General features: G+C 42.5%; 1 protein-coding gene across 3 annotated transcripts in view; it reads right to left on the minus strand.

Annotated features, from left to right (window-relative positions):
* The window catches only part of per2 (period circadian clock 2), a 28,106-nt gene extending 18,625 nt beyond the window's left edge, over window positions 1-9,481 (minus strand). For all 3 annotated transcript variants that reach the window (XM_064938786.1, XM_064938795.1, XM_064938778.1), the window contains exons 1-2: window positions 9,025-9,481; window positions 1,916-2,468 (exon numbers count right to left, since the gene is read on the minus strand). In XM_064938786.1, the coding sequence (XP_064794858.1) occupies window positions 1,916-2,337 (422 nt within the window). In that variant the 5' untranslated portion in view covers window positions 2,338-2,468; window positions 9,025-9,481. The remainder of the gene's footprint in view (window positions 1-1,915; window positions 2,469-9,024) is intronic.
* Between the last annotated feature and the right edge of the window lie 3,043 nt (window positions 9,482-12,524).

The raw sequence follows: 12,524 nt of genomic DNA on the forward strand, positions 1-12,524 counted from the left end.
TCAAATGACACTGAGGCCATTCATTCAAATGCTATTCCTCTTGGACAACAACATGGGAATTGCGTTCATTGCAGGCTAAACGTTTCTCTTTCACAATATCCGATTGAAATACATTCATTGAACACTGAAATTACATTTCAAAACAAAGTCTTGAGTTTTGCATGAAATTAATGAGTTAATTTATTTGCACAGCTGCTACAATGGCTTGGAGTTCTCTACTCTTTGGGTTCAAGAGAGTGCAATGCTACAATGGTACATGGACACCAGAGCACTTTCGTAGGAGTGTCTCGAGAAACGAGAAACGCATTTAAAATGGGATAGGCGGACCACTCTTATAGCCAAGTTTAATGGGTAAACAAGCATGTTCTCTTTTTCCATCCTACGCTATGCCTTTTGTGCATGTGTGATGTAGCTCTGTTTGTTCTCCTGTCTAAAACGGTTCATAGACGGTCTATAAGAGGTTATACGTTAAGGAGGGCTTTTCACTTCCTGCTCCAGGAGGGCAGGTGGAATGGCATGTTTAGAAGTGTTTAGATTGGTGCCATATTGTGTCTTTGGGACACAGAGTGGCCCATGCCACGTGCGTTTATTGTGTTTGTGAGAATTTGCAGTAAGTAGGAGCCATTGTGTGTTTTTGGGCCACGAGCATTAGCTTACAGGCTTAGCGAGAGCGCTACTACATCCAAAGGCTATAAACTGCCCCCTAAGGCAGCCAACTCTTCGTATATAACTCAGGTGTGTTTAAATAACTAGCTTAAGTAGCTGAGAATATAAAGCGGCTTCAGAAATAGCCTCTCTAAGCGCCAATACAGATCTAATTATATCGAATAGTTCAATTACATAAGAGCTGTTGATAGTATCAACGGCATCTGCTATTGTGATCAACAGATTGGTTTGGCATTAGAGTGGCAAGTTAATGGTGAATTATAGAGGTTATTAATGATAGTATAGGCCTCCTAATGATAAGAATAGGCCTCCTCACTGTTAAAGTGGAGCCCATAGGAACATACTGTGTTGTCACAGAGGTGGGAGGTGGACGGGAAGGAGGAAGCGGGGGACAACTTCACCATATATGGCAGATAAGAACTGAGACATCTCAGCAAAGAATGACCCTGATAACGGTTTGCTTTCATCCCCAATTTTACACAATCAAGATGTGCTCCAGTGTCTTCCTCTGAAAAGAGTGTTCAAGGTGATTTCAGCCCAGTTGCTGAGGAACAAGGAGAGAAAGGGGGTGACAGAGTGTCATCAGGATGAAGTGCTGCCATTCAGGGTTCTAATTGGAGCCACTCCATTGGCAGCTTCTTTAGTTTCTCACTGGGGTCCATCATTACTTTCTATGGGCTTTTCACTGCTCTCTGTGAGGGCCTCACTTCACTATGGAGCAGGCTGCATGGGCACCACGGGAAAAGACACCACAGGAAAAGAGGTGAGTGGTGGGTGAGAGACAGGGCGCCGCTGTGCATCCCATACATCTATTATCTAGGGCATGTCAACTCTCTGAGGCCGGGACAAGTGGAGGTTCAGAGTAGTGATGTGGGCCAGCATGTGTCAACAGAGGGGAAGAAAGAGGGATGGGTCTCTAGAGCTTCAGAATGTGCTGCTAGTGACAGTCATATTGATGCCAACTTACCATACGTCCTAAGGAGAGAACGGGGACACACAGAGGTCACATGGTTTTGTACACGCATATGTGGGATATGTGATAACGTACGTTGTCGGATCAACTAACACGGTCGACTGTATATTCTACTGGGCTGCCATCGATTTAGGAAATAGGACCTATGACTGGACTGGTAAAACTTAGTAATGGTAAAACGTAGGAATGGTAAAAAGGTACCCATAAAGAAATGTGATCTACTATAACCCAACCCCACCCCACCCACAAACCACTTAAACCCCACCCCCCACTGACCTCTTGCTACTCCCAGACGACTCCAGGAGGGCGGAGTCCTTGCTGTTGCCGTTGGAGCTACCTGTCGACTCGTTACCATGACTCTCGTTGCCATGGCTCTCGTTTCCATGGCTTCCATGGCTCTCGTTGCCGTGTGACTCGGTCTCACTCCCACTGGATCCACTGCTCTTCATCTCCACGTCGTCGTGGCGGGAACGTGAGCGGACGTTCTTACGTCGGATGCTGTCACTGCCCTCTGAGGCAAGACCCAGGTCTGGACCACCCTGGCCGTAGCTGCTCATACGATGGAGCTGGGCCGTGGAGCTGCACGAGGGGGCCCCCCTGGGCATGATGCTGCACGAGGAGGCCCCCCTGGGCATGGAGCTGCACGAGGAGGCCCCCCTGGGCATGGAGCTGCACCCTGGGTCTGAATCCTCTGACATTAGGGAGGTGTGGTGTGTTGAGGGTTTGAAACCAGAGATGTGCTGGGTAGAGAATGGAAGAAGCCAAACCCAATCACACCATCATCTGCAAGACGCTGAAGAGAATGGGTGGATTAGAGGCCGAGAGTTTTCTGTAAATGAAGAGAGGAAAAAGAGGGTCAGTTATGACTTCAAACAATAATAAAACCCTTTAGGAAAACCTTGTAAAATGAAATAAATCCCTGGAACAAAAATATTATTAGATACAGTAGATTTCCCTTTGAAGCTGTCAGACAAAAAACACAGACAAGACCCCTCCAAAAAGGTGACACTTGCCCCTGTCTGCGGCCCTTCCCACAAAAGTGCTAGCTTTTTTTAGACATCAAAGCTGTGGTACATGACCTTTGAAATCCACCCAGGTGAGGACCAGGCCAGCATCAAAGTGGATCCACCCAACAGTGCTCCCTACTGGGATCGCCGCCTGCCCTTTCTCCCATCTCTGGGGGGCTAAGTCCCCTTCAAAGGTTGAAGCTTTATCTTGTCTAGACAGTGCTAGAGTCAGCCCAGCTCAGTGTACAGAGCATTCGGAAAGTATTCAGACACCTTGACTTTTTCCATATTTTGTTACGTTACAGCCTTATTCTAAAATGGATCAAATATTTTTTCCTCCTCAATCTACACACAATACCCCATAACGACAAAGCGAAAACAGGTTTTTGAATTGTTGGCAAATGTATTTAAAATAAAAAACAGTTACCTTATTTACATAAGTTTTCAGACTCTTTGCTAGAATACACTAAAATGAGCTCAGGGTCATCCTGTTTCCATTGATCATTCTTTGAGATATTTCTACAACTTGATTGGAGTCTACCTGTGGTAAATTAAATTGATTGGACATGATTTGGAAAGGCACACACTTGTCTATGTAAGGTCTCACAGTTGACAGTGCATGTCAGAGCAAAAACTAAGCCATGAGGTCGAAGGAATTGTCCATAGAGCTCCGAGACAGGATTGTGCCGAAATGTCTGCAGCGTTGAAGAATCCCTAGAATACAGAAGCCTCCATCATTCTTAAAAGGAAGAAGTTTGGAACCACCAAGACTCTTTCTAGAAATGGCCGCCCGGAGCAATCGGGGGAGAAGGGGGCAAGGAGGTGACAAAGAACCCAATGGTCACTCTGTCAGTGCTTCAGAGTTCCTCTGTGGAGATGGGAGAACCTTCCAGAAGGACAACCAGCTCTTTAGCACTCCACTAATCAGGCCTTTATTGTAGAGTGGCCAGATGGAAGCCATTCCTCAGTAAAAGGCACAAGACTTTCAGCCATGAGAAACAAGATTCTCTGGTTTGATGAAACCAAGATTGAACTCTTTGGCCTGAATGCCAAGCATTACTTCTGGAGAAAACCTGGCACCATCCCTACGGTGAAGCATTATGGTGGCAGCATCATGCTGTCGGGATGTTTTTCACTGGCAGGGACTGGGACACTAGTCAGGATCGAGGCAAAGATGAACGGAGCAAAGTACAGAGAGATCCTTGATGAAAACCTACTCCAGAGCACTCAGGACCTCAGACTAGGTCGAAGGTTCACCTGCCAACAGAACAACGACCCTAAGCACAGCCAAGACAATGCAGGAGTGGCTTCTAGATAAGTCTGAATGTCCTTGAGTCCTTGTAGCATCATACCCAAGAAGCCTTGAGGCTGTAATTGCTGCCAAAGGTGCTTCAACAAAGTGCTGAGTAAAGGGTCTGAATACTTATGTAAATGCCATATTGCATTTTTTTTTATACATCTAAATCTAAGTCAGCAAACTATTAGGAAGAACAGTCATGGACTGGATGTTGAGTGTGACTGTCCTGTATAACCTGAGCAACTACAAAAATCAGGGCCCGACCATTTAGTATGTTCCTTGTGTATTCAGTTTATCTTGAAAACTTCTTATTTTGTATCGATTGCATTTATTTCCCCGTTAAGGAACCTGTTACGGAGACATCAAGGGCACCATGCAGTAAACCTAAAAGAGCTAACTGGCCTATCATCTCATCTTGTTACACCACCTGACCTGGTCCTTAGCTGTTGGCATGGCCCGTGATTGAAAAGTACCTATTCGCTGCACTAAAGTCCACATACCTTCCCGCACCACACTTCCCTAGCTGTAATTGACCTGGCAGAGAGCCAGAATAACCTAGTGACCCAGAGAGAGACTGGCATGAATTCACTATGGACCGTCTGTCTGTTATTGCAGAGACCAGCTCAAACAGGTAGTAGTCGAAGCGGCTGCTCCTCCTCTGTGGAGGAATGGGCACGTTGCCAGCCAGGAGTCTATGAGATGTCAAGTAATTTAACGACTGACTTTAACCGGCTATTAGTTATGTAACAGAAAGCATTACACAGCAGCTATTCAGGACTCATTATCTGACTTCTAATTTGAATACTCAAATACACCTCAGCATAACTTAATGGTATTGGATTAAAAGTCAATTAAACATACTGGATTCAATTCCTCGGTGCTGGGAACAGGACAAGTGCTGTTGTCATCATAGGACAATTGTTATAGAACAAGGTTGTATATTTACTGAAATACCCAACACTCAGACCTATTTTCTTCACAATATCTTTTACTCCAGCCACTTTAATAATGGAAAAATGTACAAAATGTAGCACTATCCACTTTAAACAATGCCACTTAATATAATGTTTATATACCCTGCATTACTCATCACATATGTGTAACGGCCGTCGTCGGTGGAAGAAGGTGAGGACCAAGGTGCAGCGTGGTAAGTGTTCATGATTTCTAATATAATCAAAACTGAACACTAAACACAATAACAACTAGGAAGAATGAACAAACGAAACAGTCCTGTCTAGTGATGACACAAAACAGAAAACAATCACCCACGAAACACAATAGAAAACAGGCTACCTAAATATGGTTCTCAATCAGGGACAATGATTGACAGCTGCTTCTGATTGAGAACCATACCAGGCCAAACACAGAAATAGCAAATCATAGAAAAACTAACATAGACAACCCACCCAACTCACGCCCTGACCATACTAAAACAAAGACATAATAAATTAACTAAGGTCAGAACGTGACAATATGTATATGTACTCATATGTACTCTATACCATCTACTGCATATTGCCATCTTTATGTAATACATGTATCACTAGCCAGTTTAAACAATGCCACTTAATATGTTTACATACCCTACATTACTCATCTCATGTATATACTGTACTCGATACAATCTACTGCATCTTGCCTATGCCATTCTGTACCATCACTCATTCATATATCTTTATGTACATATTCTTCATCCCTTATACACACAAGTGGAAAGGTAGTTGTTGTGAAATTGTTAGGTTAGATTACTCGTTGGTTATCACTGCAATGTCGGAACTAGAAGCACAAGCATTTCGCTACACTCGCATTAACATCTGCTAACCATGTGTAAGTGACAAATAAAATTGGATTTGATTACTGTGTCATCTCACAGCCTTTAGCATCTTTCTTAGCTACTTCCCTTCGCTAAAAAAAACTAAACTCTGTCCTGCGCCTTGGGTGTGGGACATTGTGTCGAGTGACAACATTATCAAGTGGAACTTGAACAGGAAGGAAAGAGAGACGTTATGGGTTTCCGGTGTTCTCCTCAAGGACAATGGTCCTTCCCTCAGGCCCTCTTTGCAAGGCTAACAGTGACATGGGATTCTGCTATCTACACTGAACAAAAGTATAAAACAATGTGGTTCGCAAGTGGCCATCGAAGGTGAGCATTTGCCCACTGAAGTCGGTTATGTCGCCAAAATGCAGTCAGGTCAAGATCCCGGTGAAGACAACGAGCACATAGATGAGCTTCCATGAGACGGTTTCTATCAGTTTGTGCATTAATTCTTCGGTTGTGCAAACCCACAGTTTCATCAGCTGTTGCGCACGATGTGGAGGTCCTGGGCTGGCGTGGTTACACTTGGTCTGTGGTTGGACATACTGCCAAATTCTCTAAAACAACTTGAGGTGGCTTATGGTAGAGAAATGAACATTAAATTTTCTGGCAACAGCTCTGGTGGACATTCCTGCAGTTATGCCAATTGCACACTTCTTCAAAACTTGAGACATCTGTGGCATGGTGTTGTATGACAAAACTGCACATTTTAAAGTGGCCTTTTACTGTCCCCAGCACAAGGTGCACCTGTGTAATGATCATGATGTTTAATCAGGGTCTTGATATGACACACCTGTCAGGTGGATGGATTATCGTGGCAAATGGTAAATGCTCACTTACAGGAAAGTAAACAATTGTGTGCACAAAATATGAGAGAAATAAGCTTTTTGTGCGTGTGGAAAATTTATGGGATCTTTTATTTAATCTCATGAAACATGGGAACAATATTTTACATGTGTTACTATTTTTGTTTAGTATATTTAAGCAGCAGTTTTACGATGCTACACTAGTAGTACCTGCTAAATTTACATGAGTTATGCAATATCCCTGTTATAAGGTATTAAATAACAAATGTACTTACTCAATCATTTCCACTGGTGCACTCCATAATTTGAATATTCATGGAAACAGAATGAAACACTGGTAAGTATTATAACCATTTAGTAACAAATAAATTATACTTATGCGATGTTAAGTGTTGCCACTGAATATTCAAGTTAGAATGTTCTTCTTGGAGAACCATCATGTAGAATACTGAGTATTGTGAAGCAGAAGTAGGGAAAACTAGCAGGAAGGACGCACTGTTCACATGTGATCTATAATAGTGGCCTAATATGGGTTTACTGCATGCCTTTCACATACATTTTATTTAACCAGGCAAGTCAGTTAAGAACAATTTCTTATTTTCACTGACGGCCTAGGAACAGTGGGTTACCTGCTTTATTCAGGGGCAGAACAACAGATTTGTACCTTGTCAACTCGGGGATTCGATCTTGCAACCTTTTGGTTAGTAGTCCAATGCTCTAACCACTAGGCTACCTAGATGAGATTATGTATACATCATATCTAATATCTAATACAAAATAAACAGGTGAGCTGAGGGCTGAAGTGACATTTCCAAATGTAGACACAGCAGCATTTAGCTCTACATGACTAAATTAAATGAAGGTATTTAGTACAGTCCATATTAGTACTAGGCCAGATATACAGCAGTAGGCTAATAGCTAAGACCAGGAGTTTGATTTTCTGACCATGCAAGAACTACTCAGGGCCCTCGATCTTCACAGGGCCCCAGAGTTTCCCCCCTGGTCGTGTCCCATTGGAAAACTCCTGGCCGAAGCATGTGTTTTAAAAGATGCCGCCACAAAACTGCACAGCACAAAGTGAAAGAAGCTCTACCCAGCTCATCTCTCGCTCTGAGAACTAGCAATGGGTATCAGGTTACATGTAATGTGTTCTAACGCAACCTTATGGTGAAGGAAGAGTTAACGGGAGCATGTGACCTGTCATTGTATATAAATGGTAATGGTTGATGCCTCTCTTTACAGATGCATTCTTTGTCAGATTGAAGATAGGAGTGTCATGTCGGATGCAGCTTGATTATGAAATGATCTAGTTTGAGTATTTGACAGACAGTATAATGAATGACAAAAACGAAAAGTTTATTTTCACAACAGTTAATTCAAATCGTTGTGTCATGCCTGCAGCTGAATAATTACATTAATTGTTATTACTCTAACAATAACAGTGTGTTAACAATCTGGCAAAAGGTCAAGTGATGCTCCCATTTTAACAAGTCATTGCAATACATTGGAAACACAACAATGGATCTTTGAGGACTACCATAGCCCACTGCTACATTGACATCCGCATGGTCATGTGCAGCAGGCTAAGTCTTCATGGCAATAGTAAATAAAGCAAGGCAAATCAACTTCACCTCAGCATCACTAGAGAAAGGCATAACGGCCCTGTTATAAGATGACTATTGGAGGAAACAACACCAGTTCCACGTGCTGGGCTTTTTTTTATGTAACGAATGTGTTATAAAACAGCACCGCAAGGCACCCAGCAACTGCCTGACTTGATACAATGAAAACAGCCGCTTGCTCAGTTCATCCTCTTTTTCTAAAAACGTTTCAATGACAGTAACCACCGCAATAGACTCCCCTTTCAATACACTAAGCAGTTTGACAGATCTGACTCATGCAATGACTGCATCATTGTTTCTATGTCTATGGCACAGGCAGAAAAATGATAAGAATATAGCTTTTGTCAAAATTGACTTTTCGTAGCAGGTTATGACAACTTACGCAGCAGGTAAGGATAAGTAACGTAGCATGTTAGGAAAAGGGTTTGCAAAAATTCAACTTTTGACGTCAATTGGACAAGCTGTAATCAATCTAGACATGACCGCATAGGATCGTTAAAACAAACACTGCTTGTCATGTGGGCCGGGCTGACCGAAGACTACTGACCTATTATGAACCGCACACTGACACAGTTATGCAATGCAACGTTCAGACAGGCTCCTTTTAAACCATTTCAAAGCTCGGTAAAAACCCACCAAACCGTGTTATAATAAAGATGTATATATGCTCCCACCACAGAGTTTCGAAGATTTAGGCTTTTGCTATACAGTAGAAAAATCAAGATCTAGTCACATTATAGTGAATATGATCCAATGCGTTATACAGCATCGTTCCATAACGCACACGCAAACACCAAACTATGTAGGAGTCAACAAAGCCATGGCAAATTCACCAACCTGTCAGTTAAAGTAGTTCCTCGTCTCTTTTCTTTGATTCCAAAGACTTATGTTGGTTTTCAAAAGGAATAGTTGTATCTTGCTGGAGCAGTGCAAAATGCCAACAGGCTTTTGTTTAACACAATGCATTTGTCTCCGTCTAATTCGTTTTCTTATAGACCTCTTTGCAGTAACGTTATTTTGAGCTCCGCCCTTAGCACCAGTTAGCCCCACCCTATACCATGAGGTCCTTGGCTTAGATAATTGTTTTTTCCAGGGCAAGAATATGGAAACAGCCCGAGACCCGCGACCATTGGTGAAAAACGACGGCAGTCTCTTTATATAAGTACGTCATCGCCATAACCTGCGGAACACGGAGTGGTCGAATCACTACAAAAGACTGGAAAATGAATGGAGCGGCGTCAGTGGTTGGTTCACAGGGGCTCAAACGGCTGGCTGTTATCTAAACGGTTATACAAGTGTGTGTACTGTCAATGTGGGTGAATTACTTAACCGTATCCTTGCATGGTGATACGCATAGGTGTTTTCCAGCATTTGACGTGTGTTTGGCAGTATGAACTATCCCGTTTGTTAGAAAATGATACATGTTCATAAACATTATTAGACAATGCTTTGTTTTAGACAAGTTGCAATTATGCACGACTGTTAATGCGTAATAATACGCTATTTTATCGTATTTCAGCATCGGGTAAAAAAAAAGAAGATACAAACATTATACGAAAGCATGTTGGAATTTCAAATAAATCTCCATGTATTTTTAAGGCTGTTGATGTAAGGTTCTGTATTTATTTTCTTAGTCAACCTTGTGTTCTGTTTCGCTGTGTTCTTAAATGTAGCCCTGTCTTTAATTTTTGCTCATTGATTTCACCAGTGTTAATTACTCACCTGGTCTCATCAGCTCCTTATTTAGTTCAGTTCATTCTGTTTGTGCCTTTGTGAGGTATTGTTATTTTTGACTCTACTAAGCCTTTTCCTAGCTGGTTTGTGAGAACCAGTTATAGCCTTCAGTCCTAGTTTTGATTCACTGCCTGTTTTCCAACCTGTGTATTGCCTGCCTGTGACCACGAATCCCGCCTTCTGCGAATGCAAAATAACCACCTCCCGCGCTCTGCGCGTGAATGTACACCTTTCTCTCCCTGAGTAAGCATTACACTTGAAACAGTGAACATTTATCCAGACGCAGAGCAAGCAAAGCGTTCCTAGAAAGTTGTTGGTCCATTTATCATGCGATGATGAAAATTGTCTCTGGAATATGGGCCTACTACTGTTGCACAAACGGGAGACAATCCTGCTCTTTGTCAGTAAGAAGTACCGTGTTCACCATTACAAATTTAATATTTTCCTGTGGGCATATGTCAGCACAAGCTTATGGTAAAACATAGTAGACTTGGCATTGATTAAGGAGCATGTGTTGTGTACATAATGCAGTGTGTTTCAATCTCATCCTTATGTAAAAGCCTGCCATCCAGGGTGGCCAGTTGCTGTTTCTGCAGTGCAACAATGAGCCAGCAGATGCCAGGATAAGAAGAGGGAGGCATGGATCACAATAAGCTGTTTCCACACTGTGGTTCTACAAGTCTAGCCATCAGGATAGCATGACCATTTCCATTGCATAATTTGTTTAGCAATGTGAAGATAAGAAGCTCAGGGAATATGGAATTTGGAGTATTCTATGGAATATAGATGACGAAAGATGTCACATTTCCTGCATTCATTCCTCCCTCTACTACATGCAAGAAAGAAAGGGGAGAGAGTGAGTCTGCACTTGGCAGCTCCTGTCATGCACCTGGTTACTCAGTCATCAGTTTGACCCAGAGGAAAGTCAAGATAAACTGAAGGATTGCAATGAAAATGTTCCACAATGCTCACGTGAATTGGAAAAAGACTTGCTATTAGAACATGTATCAAGTGCATTTCCCTCTCTCATCTCCCCTCAACACTTATTATCCTCTATCTACCCTTCCTCCCACTCATCGGGGCTCAAATTAAAACGGTCCTCAGAGTCTAGTCTCTCTCCATACTTCTCAACAATATTCGAGCAGGTCACTCGGCTGCTATTGAGACTACAGATTGACCAGTGTTAAAAACATGAAGAGCCACAATCACAGGTTGTCTCTCCATCTGCTTTCGACGAGACATGGGAATCAGAAACCATCAAGCTCTTTAAAGGTCCAATGCAGCTGTTTTTATCTCAATATCAAATCATTTCTGGGTAACAATTAAGTATCTTACTGTGATTGTTTTCAAGAAACAATAGTCCAAGAAAAAAAATGCTTCTTAGCAAAGAGCAATTTCTCAAACAAGAATTTTGCTAGGACTGTCTGGGAGTGGTCTGAGTGGGGAGGGGGAAACTGAAAACCAGCTGTTATTGGCAGAGAGTTTTGGAACTCTTTCTTAATGATCTATTAACTCATGTGCCGCCTGGTGATGTCATCAGGCAGGCCAAAACTCCCTCCCACCAACACAGGCTGAATTTTTAGGCCATTTTTTCAAACAGCTCTTACACTTAAAAGGACATTATCTTGATTTTAACAATTTCACAGTATTATTCCAACCTCATAGTGTGGAAATATATACAAAACACAGAAATGTTTTGTTTTTGACTGCACTGTGTGAGAGCAGTGCAACATGCATAAAAGTCTCAAGTCAAGTTTGTCATATGCACAATACAAATCAAATCAAAACGTTATTGGTCACATACACATGGTTAGCAGATGTTAATGCGAGTGTAGCGAAATGCTTGTGCTTCTAGTTCCGACAGTGCAGTAATATCTAACAAGTAATCTTAACAATTTCCAAACAACTACCTTATAAACACAAATCTAAAGGGGTGAATGACATATACATAAATGTATGGATGAGCGATGGCCGAGCGGCATAGGCAAGGTATAGATGGTATAAAATACAGTATATACATATGATATGAGTAGTGTAAGATATGTAAACATTATTAAAGTGGCATTATTTAAAGTGACTGGTGATCCATTATTAAAGTGTCCAGGGATTGGGTCTCAATGTAGGCAACAGGCTATCTGAGTTAGTGATTGCTGTTTAGCAGTCTGATGGCCTTGAGATAGAAGCTGTTTTTTAGTCTCTCGGTCCCAGCTTTGATGCACTTCTCTGTACTGCCCTCTCCTTCTGGATGGTAACGGTGTGAATAGGTAGTGGCTCGGTGGTTGTTGTCCTTGATGATCTGTTTGGCCTTCCTGTGACATCAGGTGCTGCATGTGTCATGGAGGGCAGGTAGTTTGCCCGCGGTGATGCGTTGTGCAGACCGCACCACCCTCTGGAGAGCCTTGCGGTTGAGGGCGGTGCAGTTGCTGTACCAGGCTGTGATACAGCCAGACAGGATGCTCTCGATTGTGCATCTGTAAAAGTTTGTCAGGGTTTCGGGCGACAAGCCAAATTTCTTCAGCCTCCTAAGGTTGAAGAGGCGCTGTTACGCCTTCTTCACCACACTATATGTGTGGGTGGACCATTTCAGTTTGTCTACACTGAGG

The sequence above is a fragment of the Oncorhynchus masou genome, chromosome 3, assembly GCF_036934945.1.
Source record: "Oncorhynchus masou masou isolate Uvic2021 chromosome 3, UVic_Omas_1.1, whole genome shotgun sequence".
NCBI lineage: Eukaryota > Metazoa > Chordata > Actinopteri > Salmoniformes > Salmonidae > Oncorhynchus > Oncorhynchus masou.